Consider the following 18,712-nt stretch of genomic DNA (forward strand, 5'->3'; position numbering starts at 1 on the left):
AGTTTTATTTACTAATTCAAATAATTTATATCAATATCCACATTTTTTTTATTTTTTCCGAAATATCCATCGACATTGACATGTCCGTAAAGTCAGAACTTCGATATTTCCAACAAAAAAAATTTATTTTTTACTAATTTGAAATTCACAAAAATTTTCTGGGTTCCTACAAGTTAGAAACTTCTCATCTTTTCAAATTTTTAAAATTCTAGATTTTTTTTTCTAATTTTTTATGTCAGAAAGCATTACTCAAACTGACAAATGACAAATATCATATTAAAGCGTTCTTTCTATAGGTTGTACCTGAATTAAGAGCTTTATTATAAAATTGTCAAGAAGAGCCTAGTAGTAGCTTAGAAGTATGAAAAGTTATTTTTGGTTATATATATATATATATATATATATATGAAATGATGAGTAAGAACAAGTTGAGACTATGATGAGTGACTGAAAACACAGGAATAAGGATCAAACGTTAGTTTAAAATGTCTCAACTTCTTATAATGTGACACAACTTTCACCCTCTCATATTTTCAACATACTCACGAAAGGAAGCCTCCAACCTCAAAGGAAGGAGAATATGTCTTATTGCTTAACATTTGGTAAAATTAAACACTGTCAACTACTACGTTTGATAATTGATATACTTAGGTGAATTACCTTAGAATAGTCTATAAATAACCGACGCATGATACATTGGGGATTTTTTTACATATATTTGGAAAGTTATAGTCAATAAGTAATATTCATTGACATTTGATGGTTTAGTGATAGTCAACTAGTGGTTGATATCTATGTGTTATGAGATCTATGTGTTTTGAGAGTGTTTTTAAAATAAGTGATTTTAGTAAAATTACTTTGATTAAAATACTTAAACATAAATTTTTAATAAAAGTATTTTAAGTACTTCATTGAAGAGTATTTGGGAGTGCTTTCTTACAAATATTTTTTTTTTCTGAAAGTAATTATAAATTACTTCCAAACATTATGAATTTGAGTGGAAAGTATCTTCGGTGATGACAAAAATGCTAACTCTAGAGATAATCTTAACATGTGATTTACATTTTTAATCACATTTTTTTAGTTCAATAAAGGATGAGAAATCAAATCTTCAATCTTAGAAAAAGGTAATAGATATCTTATCCATTAAGTCATGCTCGGACTAGTAAGATGTATCTTACATTTAGATCTAATGAATAAAAATTAGGTTAGTTAAAACCAACTTTTGAATGTCTCCCCATCATGTTGTTGTTTCCTTCATCTGAGAAATCCCATTAATGACCAAATAGGTGATAATTGTATATCTTCGAGACGTTTCAAGATGTGATTAGGGTGATAAAATTTGAAATGCTTAGATCCACGACTGACTTGAGAAAATGTGAGGAGCTAAAACAATGTGATTATATTTGACACATTGGATGTATGAAAGAAAATTTAAAATGATTATTAAGCTGACATATATTGTTACATCATCTAACAATTTCTCATTGTTGTATAAAATTATTCTCCATGGGTCATAATTTTAAAATTTTGTTTTCTCTTGATATAACATTAAAAAAATGTCCATTACAAATTTTTCATTTATTTATAACACATTTTTCATCGAAGTTGAATATATAAATTTAAAAATACTTTAAATTCTTGCATGAGCATAAGTTAATTAATTAAGACATTTTCAACGAAGTTGAATATAAAAATTAAAAAATACTTAAAATTCTTGCATGAGCATAAATCAATTGATTAAGACATTTTTCAACGAAGTTGAATATACGAATTTAAAAATACTCTAAATTCTTGGGTGACCATAAATTAATTGATTAAGACATTATATTGTTTGTTTTTTAAATAAAATTTGATGAAGACATTATAACTTACGTAGATTATGCAGAAGACAAAATTTACACCTATTAAGAATGATTGAGAGTGACAGTAGAATGAGAGATTTTAAAAAAATAGATTTAATTATAATTGATTTTCTAATAAAAGATTTTGACAGCAGTTTGACCATTCTAATTCAGCTCTCATTTTACACATCAATTCACACTCGACACAAGTAACTCTCGTCCGACAAATACAAGTTTTAAACATTGACAAAAAATTATTCCACTTTTATAAATAATTTGCCTTACTTTTCACAAATTTTCATTTTATTAATAATTTGTTTTAAAAAATTACGGATTTTTTTTACTTGAACACATTGTTATTATTGAATTTACCCAAAAATGGTGACAACCTTTTTTTTATTTAAATATTTAATTTAGCTAGAATTCGTTCGTTAATTAATTTGAGACAATTTCTTAGTCATTAACTATATGTGTTTCTATTAAATTTATGTTGATGAATAATTTATTTAATTTTAATCTTTCCACTGTAAAATATTTGGTAACAGTTAAAATAACCACATTAACATAGAAAACCATCTAATCAAATTTTCACAAATCTTTTTAACAATATAAACTAACACAACATTTAATTAACATTCAAAACTTCAAGCTATCATATTCTAAAACATAAAAGACTACCTTATATAATTTATCAAACCTCATCGACCAAAAATTTTACCTAAACATACTTGACAGACCAATACAAACTCATAAAATGGTATAAACTCGTCATTACGGATGAATCAACAATGGGATCACAACTTGTAACATTGAAAGTTAGTATGAAGATCCTACTTAATGATACTCTGCAATCTCAAAAACCCGAGCTGTATTATCGAGAGCAACAGAAACAAGGTATTCATGATTGGCAGATATCGAGAGAGATTGGATGGCATCAGAGTGCCCAGTGAAAGTCCTTACACATTCTCCAGAGAGACTATCCCATATTCGTACTCGACCATCGACACATCCAGTTGCAAGGTATCTTGATGTGCCAATCCATGTCAAGCACGTTACTCCATCCTGTAAAAAATAGACAGTTTGTTTTTGCTTAAACAAGTCAAACCGAACAACAAATAGTCAATGCCAAAAAAGAAAAGATAATGATTATGAGCGTAACCGATATTTTAGTAGTTTAAATTGTATAATTAGATAGTTATTTTTTAATGTTCTTGATTAATAGGGTTTTACTTAATTTAGTCCTTGGATTTATTGATGGATTAGAGGATTAGATTAGATAGATAAGTTTTATTAAATAAAGGTATTAAATATATATATTTTTTAATAAGACAGATGGAGAGAAAAGATTAATTGGAAAAAAAAGGAACGAATTAGAAAAGAAATTAAAAAGGGACTGGCATGATTAGCAAAGAAATTTCTATTTCTATTAAAATTCTTTATTCTTTTCTTTCCCTCAGAGAAGCAGTCGATTCTTATTAAAAGAAAAAAAATGAACCTTTGATCATCAAATTTCAGTCGTTTGATCTCAAAGCAAGAGCATATTTAGGTATTTTTCATTTAGCCTGAAGCTTCAATTTTTTGGTAATTATTCTAAAGTCTGGTTGTTTAAATTTTTGTAGTTAAATCATAGATCATTGGTATTAATTCCTAATACTTTTGGATTTATTTTAGGTTTATCCAGAAATAAGAAATAATTAATGGCTCTACTTTTGGAATCCCTTAAAGTTTCACAGAAAGTTTAATCATGGAATCTGATGCGTGCTTAGGGATGTATAAAGGTTTTTTTTAAGTAGATGAACACAGACTGAGTTTGAGTAGCTAGATGGGTGGGTCTTGACTCCACAGATTTGGTGGCAACTATCATCTCTTGGGTAGAATCTCGCATGAAACCTGCCCATGTACTACCAAGGAATGGATAACTAAGTAAATTTTATGTAATTCATAGATTTAGGCACTTTAATGGTTTTGTAGACTTGACTTGCTTACATCATAAGAATTGGTGTCACCATGGTCAAGCATGCAAATACCCTGTCACCTCCAGGTATGTCTTTTGTTATAACAATTTAAAAAAAAATGTAACATGCCAAATAATAGACATGATTATTTGTATTGTAATGAACATGATTATTTGTATTGTAATGAAAATGGGCTTTGTTTTTTAATAATGTAAAAAAAAAACAAAAATAAGGTAGGTTTGAAAATATTTCCAAAAATAGGGTAGCTAAATCGTGTACAATGTACACAGGACGCGAGTCTTGTGTGACGTGGCTCCAACTCTGCAGTTGGAGCCACGCAGGCGATCAAAAATCGTGTACATTGTACACGATTTCTCTAAATCGTGTTCATCGTACACGATTTCGCTGCATCAAGTCCCGAAAATCGTGTACAATGTACACGATTTCACTGCATCAGGTCCCCACCCCCTTTTCTTTTTTCTTTTTTTTTCCTCGATAATACTTGCTGTATTTTTCCTCGAATGCACTTGTCCAACATATATAACAATGTGGCGTCAACATTGTGATCGATGAGTATTACATTTCTTTAATTAATTAATTGTGATATTAATTTAAATTTATATGCTGATTTTTTTTTCTATTTTTGTAGAATTTTGTTGTTAGTGAAATGCAGAACATTGCAACATTGCAGTAGAACCTAATATACCGTAGTTGGGTTCTTTATGTGAGAATTTGATGTCATCAAAAAAAGAATGCTCGTAGTAGGCGCCAAATTCAACCGGCAATTTAAGTTCGCATACTTTCCAAATTCAGCCAGCAAATTATTATGGTTAATAAATTTTACCAAAAAAAAAAAATTTTGCGTGAACTTGTGTACATTACACGATTTACCTTTCTAACTTTGAGAGGAGGCGCGCTCGTCGTAGACACCAAATTCAACCGGAAAATTTAAGTTTGTATACTTTCCAAATTCAGCCATCAAATTATTATGGTTAATAAATTTTACAAAAAAAAAAAAAAAAAAAAATTGGGTGAGCTCATTTACGTGGTACACGATTTGCCAAAAATTGGTAAATCGTATACAATGTACACGAGTTCAGTAGAGTTAGTCCACTCACCTTCCACGTGTAAAATGTATACATTGTACACGATTTTTGACTTTGACTCCAATACCCTACTTTTGTTAATAGTTTTGAAATTTACCTATTTCAGATTTTTATTATTTTATTTACATTTTTTAAATTTTATTTTATAATTTACATTAAATTTGTAATTTCTTTTTTAATTTATATTATTTGAAAGATTTGTCCTAATGAACATTATGCTTAATGATTGTGACATTAGACTCAGCAGAAGTCAGTTGTAGTTATTAGATTATGGCTCCATGCAGAACGGGGTGGCTAGGTAAAAGTGTAGTCCTTGAGACACTAAACAATGAATCAACCTAATGATAGAGAATCCACTAATGAGTCAAAATTCTAGGCAGCCAAAGCCTATTGCAGCGTCCTTAATGATGGAAACTTCCCAAATACTTATTCAAACTGCAATCTCTAACTAAATGGCTCAATTTGCTCAAGACCGAGCGGGCATGTCATTAGAACCCAAGTATTTGTGAGATTTTAAAAAGTGTGATCCTTGCCCTCTTGATGGACTATCCTTAGAACTGACGATGGTTGAGGCTTAGTTGTCGTCCATAGAGACTATCTTCTGTTACATGAAGTGTCCAGAGGAACAAAATATGTAGTGTACAGTCTTCATGTTGAAAGACAATGCTCTTTTGTGGTGAGAGTGTTCTGAGAGGTCTATTGACGTTAGTAGAGAATGGTCACATGGTTGCAATTTAATTACCCAATAATAACTTGATTCAAGAAACAAGCAGAATTCTTGAACCTGGTCATGTACTTGTCACTAAAGCATCAACGTCCCTCACTCCATGACATGTAATGACTGAAGTTTGTCCTACTATCAGGTCTACTTACTTGACGTTCGCTAGTTCATCTTAGAGGGTTGTTTTGCATCAACTTGGGCATGTCTTTGTGGCAATCTACAACCATGTGCTCTTCCTTGCCACATTAGAAACATAGTCTAGTTTCTTACTAACAACGCCCCGAATGTTTGCAAGTACTACAAACTGATTTTTCATAGTTAGGCCTTTGTTGTCGATTAGGCGGTTGTCTCTGAACTTTAGCTTGGTTTGTCGTGACAAAATTATCCTCAAGCTGTTGTAGATTACAAGATACTTAACCGAACTTCCTCTTCTATGCCGAACTTCCTCTTCTATCCTGAGAAAGATCCTAGTCCTAAAGGACTTAAAAGACTAACTTGTCAACAGTTGTCAATCAATGCAGCTGCTCGAAGTGCCGTAGGATAATCTGAGGAAGAGAGAGCTACCACAAAGCCTTGAATCTCATCCTTCAAATCCATAATAAATCGTTCGATCTTTTTGGCCTCTGTGTCAATTATCTCAGGGCAAAACGGGACAATTTTGTGAATTCTATCTCATATTCCTCCAAGGTCGATTGCCTTGCTTCAGGCTCAAGAATTTTGTTTGTTTCTTTATCGGGGTGATTGCTAGGTAATACTGCGAGAAGAAAACTTTCTTAAATTGCAACTACGTGACCAGACCTCCACTAATATCAATAGACCTCTCTGCGGACTACCACCATAAAAGAGTATATCTTTCAACATGAAGACTGCACACTGCACCTCCTGTTCCTCTGGACACCTCATGTAACAAAAGATATTCTCTATAGACGACAATCAAGTCTCAACCATCGTTAGATCTAAGGATAATCCATCAAAGATCATACTTCTTAAAATCTCACAAATACTTGACTTCCAGTGACATGTCCCCTTGGTCTTGAGCCAATTGAGCCATGTGGTTAGATACCACAGTTTGAACAAGTGTTTGGAAGGTCTTCATCAATGACGCTCTAACTGTCTAGAAATTTGACTTACCGATTTTTTCTCTATCTGACCATTAGGTTAATTCATTGTTGACTCTATTGTCTTAGTAACTGCATCTCTACCTAGTCCACCCATCTCACATACCCTCTTCTACGTGGAGCCATAATCTAATAATCACAACAAAGTTCAGCTAAGTCCTAACGTCACAACCATTAAACATCAAACATATTGTTCATTACAATACAGTATAATCATGTCTATTATTTATGCATATTACACCAATTTTTTAATATATATATAAAAACATACAACATACTTGGCAATGACAAAGTATTTACATGCTTGACCATGGTGACACACTAAGCAAGTCTACAAAACCATTAATTTGGACCTTGATACCAACTTTAAGCATTAGTGTACATAAAATTTACTTAGGTACCAACTTTATGGTGGTGCTAGATTGTAACGGGGCCTAAGAGCCATGAGCTTGGCCACACACTATGTAAGTTTTATTTTTATTTTTTTTTATAAAAAACATTAAAGCACTTTCCTAAAAGAAGCATAGTTACAAAAAAAATGCTAGGTCAGGGGAAGAGATATCCCCCTCCCAAAAGCTAGTGAATGATAGCTCTCAAATCTTGAAGTAACGATTAGAGGCTACAATTACAAAAGAATTTTCTATGCCTATAGCACCACCAAGAAGAGTGTAATTAAATCGTATTACAAAAAGTTTCAAAAGTAGACGACTTATCCTCGAAGATTCTGTTGTTTCTTTCCACCCAAATATCCATAGAAGAGCTCTAGCGGCACAATTCCACAAAATCTTAGCTTTCCTCTTAAGGTGTCACCCTCGCAGGACATCATGAAGCCAACCATCAATATTCTTGGGCAAACAAAATGAGATACCGAAGATTTGGAACAGAAAAGACCACCCGTTCTGCGCAAACTGGCAATGAATGAAAATATGATCCATAGACTCTTCATTTTGATTACACATAACATACAGAGAAGGAGAAGAGCCCAGTTTGGACATCTTTTCTGGAGCCTCTTTGATGTATTAACAGCCCTGTTTGCTAAGGTCCAAAGGAAGACTTTAACTTTCTTTGGAATAGAGTATTTCCATAAAAGAGAGATTAAGGGCGGGTTCAGAGAAGGAGCATCTTCAAACATGATTTTTAGGGCCGATTTAACTGTAAAACTTCCGAAAGAATCAAGAGATCAAACCACCTTGTCAACTCCCTCTCCCAGCCGAATGGTATCCAATCTGCTCATAAGATCAACCCAACTTTCAATTTCTCTATCAAGCAGCCCCTTCTTATGCCAAGGTCCCAAACTAGCTGGTCATCTTAAACTGTAGCCTCCTTTTTTAGCGACAAAGCAAAAATATCAGGGAAGTCTAGAGCAAGCGTGGAACTCCTTGTCCATCTATCCAACCAGAAGCGAACTCTATTACCGTGATTAACTTTGAAAGAAAGGAGCTTGAGGAAAAGAATGCTGTTTTTTGCTATTTCAAACCAAGGTTTGCCAACCGCTCTTCCTTTGGGCTTTTTGGACAACCACCCGTGAGGTTCTGTCCCATAAATACTTTCTATCACTCTCCTCCCAAGGGTTGCTTCCTCCTGAGTAAACCTCCAAAGCCATTTTAGAAGCAAAGCATTGTTCCAAAGGTGGAAAGCTCCAATGCCAAAGCCTCCCTTATTCAAAGGCAGAGAAGTGGTGTTCCAATTAACTAAATTTCTGTGGGGAAGAGATCTGCCTCCATTCCAGAAAAAATCTCTAACCAACTTGTCTAGCTCTTTTGCAACTCCTACAGGGGCTTTCAAAAGGGATAAGAAATAAATAGGCATGCTATTCAAAACCGATTGGGCTAAAGTCAATCTTCCTCCTTTGGAGAGAAAAATCTTTTGCCATTTTCCAAGCTTTTGTTTCAGCTGCTCAACCACTGGCCGCCAAAGGGCCGTAGATTTGAAGTTACCCCCAAGAGGTAAACCAAGATAAGAGAAAGGAAGTTCTTCCACTCTAAAACCCAGTCTCGAAGCTTTATGAATTAATCTATCAACCCTGACATTTATGCCTATAAGGGAGGTCTTGTTCAGGTTTAAAGAGAGGCCAGAAGCTCTTAAAAACCAATTTATCACAATCCACCATTTAAATAAGTAACCATTCTCATCTGGACAGAACAAAATGGTGTCATCGGCATATTGCAAATGAGAGATCAAAACCTTCTTTTCCCCCAACTCAAAGCCCTTTATCATACGCTTCTCACAACAAAGATGGACCAAACGGCTAAAAGAGTCACCAACAAGAGTGAAAAAGAAAGGAGAGAGGGGGTCTCCTTGTCTTAGACCTCTTGTCGACTTGATTTTGTCCCTTGGCCTATCATTAACAATAATCGAGAAGTTTGTTGAGGACTAGCCCCTGATCCACATTCTCCAACGCTGCCCAAAGCCTTTTTTCTCAAAAACTGCATCTATAAAATCCCAATCTACTTTGTCATAAGCTTTCTCGTAGTCAAGTTTGAGAAGAAAACCTAATTTATTTGAAGACTGCCGGTCACCCACCGCCTCAGCCGCAACTAAAATGGCATCCAAAATCTGCCTTCCTTCCACAAAGGTTGCTTGGGCATCTGCTATGATGGAAGGTAGGACCTTTTGAGTCTGTTGGGCAAGACCTTAGACATAATCTTATACAAAGAGGAAATCAGACTTATGGGATGATAGTCACTAACTCCGTTCGCTTGAAGTTTCTTCGGTATCAAACATACATAAGTCTCATTAGTGCGGGCATTAATGATTCCATTCCTAAAAAACTCTTGGAACACCTCAAGCAAGTCAGGCTTCAAAATATTCCAAGCTTTTTTATAGAACTCTGTTGTCATTCCATCTGGGCCCGGGGACTTCAAATTTCCCAAGCTCTTGACTGCCCTATAAATTTCTTCGTCTGAGAAGGAAGACTCAAGCCAAACTTGCCAATGGGAACTTAGGGGGACCAATCTAAATCTTCAAAAATAAATCTCTGCCTTGGAATACAGATTTGTAAAGAAATCAAGGATTTCCTTTTCAATATCCATATTTGAAGAAAGAATTTGAACAAGAGAGCGAATGACAGCTTTGTTCCTTTTTGCCGACACCCATTTATGGAAAAAATGGGAATTTTCATCACCCTCCTTAAGCCACTGTAGTTTGCATTATGGGCCACGATTGTTGCTCCTTTAAGGTTACCTCCAGAAGGTTCACTTGAAGCGAAAAACGCAGGGAGGAACGGGAAGGGTTTAAAAACCCCCTTTCCTCCTCTTTGTCAATCTCATCAATCTGGTCAAGAATGCTTTTCTTAGAAATAGCCACATTCCCAAATTCTTATTTGTTCCATTGAATAAGAAACTTCTTCAGACCTCTCAACTTTTCCATAAAGGCATATCCTGGCCATCCATTTGAAGGCAAAGAAGTCCACCATCCTTCTACTTCCTCTATAAATTTAGGGTGTTCTAGCCACATGTTCTCAAAACGAAAGGGAGAGGGACACCAATTTTGAAGGCCTAAATTCAACTGAAGAGGGTAATGGTCCGAAATGAAACGCGTTTGTCTGTACAATGTTGACTCTTTAAAATGCTAAAACCATCTTTGAGCAAGGAAGAATCTGTCAATTCTGGAAGCGGTTGGAAATTCTTTAAAATCTGACCATGTGAAAGAGCCATTCTTCAAAGGGACTTCTTCCAAATTGCTCTCCTCTATGAAGTCATTAAAGTCTCTTATACTTCTAGTAACTCTACCCCCTCGCGAATTTTCTGAAGGACTTCTAACTACGTTAAAATCACTTCCGATACACCAATCTAAGGACTATTTGCTAAAGTGTGTCATGGGGTCTATGTCAGCATGGTCTTTTTTTGGCATTTAAATATTGTTCATGCTTGGATAGAGTTATTTTTTCACATTTAAATATTGTTCATGCTTGGATAGAGTTATTTTTTCGCATTTAAATATTGTTCATGCTTGGATAGAGTTATTTTAAGAACTTGAAATAAAGTTTCTATTTATTTACTATTAATATATTTTTTTTTAATTTTGGATTTTGTTAAATTTTACTTTTACATGGATTCCATATAAGTTTTGAATATTTTAGAAATTATATTGCGCTAGTATAATTTTCTTTTTCTAAAGTACTTCTTCCCTAGTTTTTAAATGTCAATAACATGCATAAGGTAAAGGCCCATAGTCAGTATAAGTCCAAAAGCCAGATTGTTACAATGAGATCAACAATAAATTAAATTATATTCTAGAGTTGAGTTAAAAACATAAATCAGTTCTCAACAGACCTCATGCATGCATGTAGTGCGTGGCAACGAGTGTCGAAGATCCCAAATGATGAGCTTCTGATCCATTCCTCCAGTTGCAGCCCAAGGGGAGCTGAAATGCAAGTTTTCAAGAATCAGAACATTCATAAGCTATAGAAAATAAAAGGGTCTACACTAAAGCATTTCTGCAGCAATTAGAACATCCCTACTAATTCAACATGATGTATCAAATTCATTACTTTTACGGATTCACATGCTTTCATAATTTCTTTTTTTGGAACCTCTACCTTAAGGAGGTGAATGACAACATAGCAGAAAATCACAATACCTTGGCGCTAGACCAATGCACTCAATTGAATCCGAATGGGAAACTAGAGAATTTACCACCTGTCAAAAGCAGTAAGTGATTTCATTTCAATATACATGAAAACATCATAAATCTGCATCCATGGTCAAAACCACTGTAAAATTTTGTTTCTTATAAATGTGGATATCCAAGCCAAGTTATGGATATCTCAACCAGTCCTACAAACATCTGTTGACCGACCCTACAAAAATTTAGTGTACCACAAGCAGATAAATACATAGGCCAATCCAAAGTCGTTTGCTAAAATTAAGAATCTAAACTTTGTTGCTAAAGTCTAATGCTGATCAACTAAGCTACAACTGTTATCTATCAAATATAAGATTCAACTTGTCAATATCTTATTCATCATTGTCAACAAATAAAAGTTCGGAAAATAACACAACATTTGTCAAAATTCTCAATCTAGACTTTTGATGCATTGACCACCTTAGATATCAAAATTTTTAGAACCCCTTTTCACATTCGTCATTGTTAAGGTTTAAAATAAATACAATTCAGAGTTTTAACATTTTATTTGATATTAACTCTTCCACTTAACCATTCATATACATTTTCCAAGCTACCAAGATGATGCAAGGTCTCGCCCGCTACCATAATACATAATTCCTTTTGCCTCTTACATTAACTGACCAACTAGTTTCTAGCATGCCTATAACATATTTTATAGGCGTTCAACACGAGAATTTTCCAAATAGCCACCCAACTTAGTACTACTCTCGCCGAAGCAGGCTTGGCTGTGGAGTTCTCTATGAGATCTGGTGCATTAATGTTGGTATGATCAACCCACATGCCTATAACATATCACAAAAACCTCTTTCTTTACACCTTCCTCCATCAACCAAACTTTAGCTCTCCTCACACAATTATGTATATATGTAACATCAAATCTAGTTTATCTATTACATATTCAACAAAACAATGATAGTGCCCATATTTCATATTAGTAGTCTTTCAAGAAAACAAAAAACTTTAGCACGTGGCATCAATTGTCCACTCGAATGCAATCTAACTGAGACAAGAAAGATAATTATATGGTTAGACAAATAGATATCATCTAAAAATTGTAGAATTAACCTTTCCAGTTGCTATATTCACAATATGAACAGAACCATCTTTTGAACCAGAAAAAGCAAGGGTTGAATCGGAACTGAGTGCTAAGGAAGTCAATCCTTCTGTGTGACAGGGATGACCTGAAGAATAATACAAAAAGATAAAATCACCACCACTTGAAAGTAATAGTAAATTAACATGTGCACCACACATAGATTTTTTTTCTTTTTTGTTAAGAAACAATTTCATTGATGAGTGAAATTACAAAATAGTGGGTATATCCCAAATACCAAAGGAGTTACATGAAACTTCTCCGATTGGTCAAAAGAGAATCTATGCTATATGAGTAAAATAGTGGAGATGCTTTACACCAAGATATAGCAAGAAATATGATATTGTCAGAGTCTATCGAATGGGCGTTCAATTTTTGTGTAGAGTCTATGGTTTCTTTACTTATAAAAACTAAAAAGTCCCAAAAAAAAGCTCGAAGGATGTGTTTCCAAATGAGCGCCTTTTCTCTCTTGAAAGGATGGCCCAACTATGTGTGCCACACATGGTTCAAATTGTTATTATAGAAATATTTGATATTTTCATTTTTGTATTTTAATATACTAGTTTGTATTGATCAATTTTGTTATGTTTGCTTAAAGTGACAAAGTTATAAATTTTTTCTTTTAATATTGAATTGGTTATCTATTATATTTTAAAATATCTGTCATCTTTCAAGTTAAGTCTACCTACATCCCTTGAACTCCAAAGGCTCTCCAGAGCTTTCCTATTTACCTTTATTTAAAATAAAAATCCAACTTAAGCTTAAGAAAAATGAAAGATCGCGAGATGTATGCATTCAGACCCACAAACTATAGCCCATTCAAAAGAACGGTACCATACGTGCAATAATCCTATCCCACAGGGTGTTCAGTTCCAACAGGAAATGCCATAACATTTGGCCAACAAGGCTTCATAGCAAAGCTTCGATTCCCAACATCCAGGCCCCAAATGTCAATTGGCCTTGAAACCACCTCTCACCTAATTAAATGTAATCCCACCCTCCTGGACACCTTCCCAAATAAAATCTCTCAAAAGCTTTCTCCACACCATTACTAATGGCCATAAGAAGTAAAGACGGATCCCACTCTTTGGGGTTTCCACAAGGATAGACTCTTGGGACAGTAACCCAAAACAAGGCTAAGGCAGGAAGAAGGAAGGTTACCGATGATGGCACCCACTAGTAAGGCTTACTGAGACACCTTCGAGGGGTTTCAAAGAACATCAATAACTAAGCTCTTTTCTCTATTAATCTTTAAACCCAAAACGATTTCAAAGAACAAAAAAAAAATGGTTAGATTATGATAGGAATGACCCTTAGGGTAATAAAGGGATATTATTAGGGATATTAATATATTATCCAATTAGTGAGTACGTTTTAAGCTTGAGTGATATCTCAAGGGGGCAGGGTCCAAGTACCTCTAATACTTGGTAGCTATTGTAGTTCGTTTATCTTTTATCCTTCAATATATTTGGAGGTTCTATCAGTGGTATCAGATTACCCTAATAATATCCCTTTATTACCGTAAGGGTCATTCCTATCAGATTACTAGCTTTCCTATCTACTTTGGGAGTATCATTTTGTGAGAGCCATATTAAGGATATAGGGGAATATTAGTTTGATAGTATGAAGGGGTAGTATGGTTATTAGCCAAGGGTAAGATGGATATAAATAAGGGTCGTTAGGGAGAAGGAGGGCATCTTTGGGAATAGTATTTTGGTGAGGAACTTAGCATGGTTCTTGGGAGAGAGATAGCCCTCTCGAAAGGCTATTGATATTGTAATTTCTCTTTTATATTACAATATATTTTTCTAGTTAGGTTCTTGTATTTAGGATCCGAACAAGTTGGTATCAGAGCAAGTTCATCCTAACCATGGGAATTGTATCAACATTAGTATTGCAGAAGCTAAGGAGATGGGCGGTAGAAGAGGATAATCCTTTCAAAGAATTGCAACGACAACTCAAAGAAATGCGAGATTTGCTTACGGAGTGCACAACAAGACCGTTTGGGAGGGAAAAAGAGATACAAAGACGGAAGGACCAATTGTGAAGAAACCGGTCTTGAAGTTATTGGATTGTCAGAAGCAGGGGTGAAGAGTTGCTGGAAGACGGCGATCATACCCAAGAACGTGGACTGGAGCTTGATGGAAAATCAACCGAGGTATGAAAAGGTCAGCATGCAGGGATTCATCGAGAACGAATGATAAAAATTATCCGCAACTGAGCGAAAAGAAGCTGGGGAGGAGAAGAAGAAAGCAAAACCGATCACAAAAGTTTGAAAAGAGGGATGAAGTAGAAATTAGACTCCGACGAAATTCGAAGATCGGGCGAGTTGAGCTGATGAATGTTGCGATTGAGGCTGGAATTCCCAAGGGAGGTCGACCTTGGATGGTTCCGTGGCGAGAATCGAATACTCGGAGGGGAGGAGTTTTAATAATCGTTGGGAAAGAGTTGAAAGTAACAACGAAAACAAAAGGAGAAAGAGACATAAGATAAATGGAAGTCATCGCCAACGAAAGCAAGTATGGTCGGAGAAGAAGCTCAAGAGGAGGCGCCGATGGAAGTTCTGTGAAGAGGCAACCATGGAGCTTCAAGGAGAAGAAGGGTCGCAAGAGAAAGAAGGAAGAAGGAACCCTAACCATGTGAGTCACGTGAAGAGCAAGGAAGAAGGTTCTGTGGAAAAGTTTGACCTTGGGCTGGAAGCGAGAATTGGGCTGAGAGGACTGAAATTAAATGACTTTGGTGTGGCCTATTTTGATTCAGAAAAGGAGGTTGGGCAAGATAGGTTTGGGATTCGGACCGGGTCAAGATTTGTTTAAAATCCAAACCCAAAACTTGACCCGAAATGGCATATCCCTACCCATGAGATGGGAGAAACCCTAGTACCCATCATTGGGAAATTCCATCTTAACCCCAACATGATGCCGTCGTCCACCTTCACAGTGTTCGTCGCCGACCGCGACTTGGGCATCCACCATTGTCGTCAATCCTCAGCCATCACCGTCTACCACAGCCGCCGTCCGCCGTATGCCGCTGGTGTACACCATCACCCACCGAAGTTCGTCACGCCACCACCGCCATCGTTTGTCACACACCACTGCGTGCCAGCTAGGATTTTTCTTTTACTTTCCATTTGAAGCAGTTTCTGGGTGGATATTTTCTTCTTTAAAAAAAAAAATTGTTTTTGTGTATGCACACCGGGACAAGGTGTCTTTGAAGGGCGGGGTATTGTGAGAGCCCTATTAGGGGTATAGGGGAATATAAATTTGTTAGTATGAAGGGGTAGTATGGTAATTAGTTAGGGGTAAAATGGATATAAATAAGGGTAGTAAGGGAAAAGGAGAGCATCTTTGGAAATAGTATTTTGGTGAAGAACTTAGCATGGTTCTTGGGAGAGAGATAGCCCTCTCGAAAGGGTAATGATATTTTAATTTCTCTTTGATGTTGCAATATAGTTTTCTAGCTAGGTTCTTGTATTTGGAATCCTAACACTTTTCTTTTAAAATATTAAAAGGATTCACTTTCAAGATCAAGCAAGTCTTAAACGATCACTCTTTTCCTATATCCCTAATCTCGTACCGTTCTAGCAAGTCCCAATTGTCCAAGACTAGCTCATATTCAGAGGTAGATGAGGAATACGACCTCATCAAACTTTCACAAAAAGACAAGGATGGAAAATTAAATTCTCAATACTTCCTAACCAATACATTAACATCTGTCCAATGGAAATTGCACTTCCCAAAAAGTATACTTAGAAAAAAGTTTTTCTTATTAAAAAAAAACTTATAAATAAATATATTGATTAAAGTAAAATATACACAGAAGATTGACCAATCAATTTCTAAAAAAATCAGGGCAAGGATTTCAATTTTAATTCCTTATGAGTTTGAAATTTTAACAAGTTCATAACTAATGAGGAAAAATTTTTAAATGGATCATAAACTCAAGTTTCAAACGTACCTCTCATAACGTGAATATTCTCACCACTTCTTGGATTCCATATCCTCATCGTTGCATCATCAGAACCCGTGCAAATCATTTTACCTTGAATAACATCATGGTCATTTGAAAAAAAAAAATATTTAAAAATGTGCATATCATAAAATCTGGTAATTGATCGTCACATAGAGTAACAAAAAAAAAAAACAAGGTGGAGATTAGTTAAATACCATCAGGGGTAAAATCACCGCAGGTAACACTAGCACCGTGACCAGAAAATATATTAAGATAGACACCTCTATCAGCATTCCACATCCAAACGGAGGAATCCTCAGAACCAGCCAAAACCAGATGTCCTCTGGGATGCCACCTTACCCACTAAGCATTATTTTATAATAAAAACCAAGTTTTCATTGAGAACAAATAAAATAACATACAAGAGCCATACAAAAAACAAGCACCAAAGAAGAATTCATCTACAACAAGGGACCCCGACTAAAACGAATGGCACCTGGTAATTATAACAAGCCTAAAACCGACAACCACAAAGAAGTATTAAATCTAACTAGATCCCAAATTTTCCCATGACCTTTCCACCCATGAAAATTATAATTTTCCTCTCAATCCGAATACCCCACAAATAGCAAAAAGAAGAAACAAGTATGCTAGCTGCAACAATAGGGTCCCTCTATCCCAAAGGGGCAAAGCAAAACTTCCTCCACCATTGTCCAAAACTCCATCCTATTACAAGCCAAAGAAACACCAAAAACCTCTAGGAACTAACCCAAATAAACTGGTAGCTCCACAGGATACGGTCAAGGTCCTCATAAGCATTTTTGCAAAGGACACACCACTGAGGACCCAATCAAAAAGAACCCTACTAAATATTGTCTATGGTATTAATTTTTCCATGTAAAACCTGTGACTTAACTTTTCAGAATTTTTACCTTCTAGAGCAAGGCGAAAGCGAGGCATTAGGGGGAGGCAAAGAAACACTCAAAATATTAAAGAAAGAGCTACAAGTAAAATCGATCAAAATATTAAAGAAAGAACTACAAGTAAAACCCAACGATGGGTTACGGGATAAAATACGAAAGTTCTTCCTTGCCTGAATCACACGTACCTCCCCTAGGTACAAGCAAATCAACAACCTTCAACAATTCCCTGTCCGCGACAGAGGCTAGAGAATTATCTCCAAAAAAAAAAGCAGAGACCAGAGAAATAAAAGAGGAATTTCCCGAAGACCAACACAGAGGCCACTTAATGCAACCACTTATCAGAAAGACAGTAAAGACGATGAAATGTGTTTCGGTTTGATCATCCAACCAACAGTCCTCCAAAAATAGGTTGTTGTACCATCCCCAATGGAGCAAGAAACAAACAGAAAGAAAAAGGGGGATTATCCTAAAGAATGATGACTGGTAGATATAAATGGTTCTTATTAATGAACCTAAACCTCGATCATCCTAAAAAATGGATGGCTTGGTTAAATAATCAATTTTATCATAAATAAATAGAGCTTCACCTCAATTCCCCCTCCTGGACCTTCAAGTGTGCATTTAAGATTCCCCGAGGAAATGTCCCAAATTTGGATAAGTCCATCAAAACTCCCTGATGCAAGTAATTGTCCATCTGTACTAAATGCTAAGCTAGACACAGAATCCTTGTGACCTGCATATAGTTGCCCTTAAACCAGTTAGAAAAAATTAACAGATATAAGATCTAATATGCTAATTCACAGAATTAGCTAAGGGAAAGGAAGGGGAATTGGTACTTAGGAAGCATAATATAATACGTTTGGAAATGAAAAGCAAAACAAAAATATATGTTTACAACCATTTACAGTATCATGGACACACCACTAAGCTCCTGTGCAAAATCTCCTCGGCCAATCTTCCACATGAATCCTTTGTCATCTCCACCACCTGTTGCAACTAAAGCAGCATCTACTGGACTACAAGCCACCGTGTAAACCTCGCCTAAGGGAAAGGGGTACACCAATATGAACTTCCGTTAATATGAGGGAAAGGTTCAATATTTTCTTTGACATATTCATGAAAAAATACACCTCCAATTATAAGATGAATGAAAAATAAGCTTCACAAAGTTAGATTAGGAAAATTTCTTACATCTAATACTACTCCACTTTGATTCAAAGATTGAAAACATGAGTTATTATTGTCATCAATTGATTCATCAAATAAATATATGAACCTTATGGAGAGAGCATAAGAAGAAAAAGCAAGCAATATATGTTATATATATGTATGTATGTTATGTATGTGTGTTTGTATATATTGCACACATAAA

General features: G+C 35.3%; 1 protein-coding gene across 2 annotated transcripts in view; it reads right to left on the reverse strand.

Moving 5' to 3' along the window:
• Positions 1-2,409: 2,409 nt before the first annotated feature.
• The window catches only part of LOC111022602 (uncharacterized), a 30,022-nt gene continuing 13,719 nt past the window's right edge, over positions 2,410-18,712 (reverse strand). For both annotated transcript variants that reach the window (XM_088123758.1, XM_088123757.1), the window contains exons 6-13: positions 18,262-18,381; positions 17,928-18,073; positions 16,633-16,780; positions 16,424-16,507; positions 12,439-12,554; positions 11,326-11,384; positions 11,019-11,109; positions 2,410-2,906 (exon numbers count right to left, since the gene is read on the reverse strand). In XM_088123758.1, the coding sequence (XP_087979884.1) occupies positions 2,679-2,906; positions 11,019-11,109; positions 11,326-11,384; positions 12,439-12,554; positions 16,424-16,507; positions 16,633-16,780; positions 17,928-18,073; positions 18,262-18,381 (992 nt within the window). In that variant the 3' untranslated portion in view covers positions 2,410-2,678. The remainder of the gene's footprint in view (positions 2,907-11,018; positions 11,110-11,325; positions 11,385-12,438; positions 12,555-16,423; positions 16,508-16,632; positions 16,781-17,927; positions 18,074-18,261; positions 18,382-18,712) is intronic.

Source organism: Momordica charantia (assembly GCF_013281855.1).
Source record: "Momordica charantia cultivar OHB3-1 chromosome 5 unlocalized genomic scaffold, Mcharantia_2.0 BLBB01000005.1, whole genome shotgun sequence".
Classification (NCBI taxonomy): domain Eukaryota; kingdom Viridiplantae; phylum Streptophyta; class Magnoliopsida; order Cucurbitales; family Cucurbitaceae; genus Momordica; species Momordica charantia.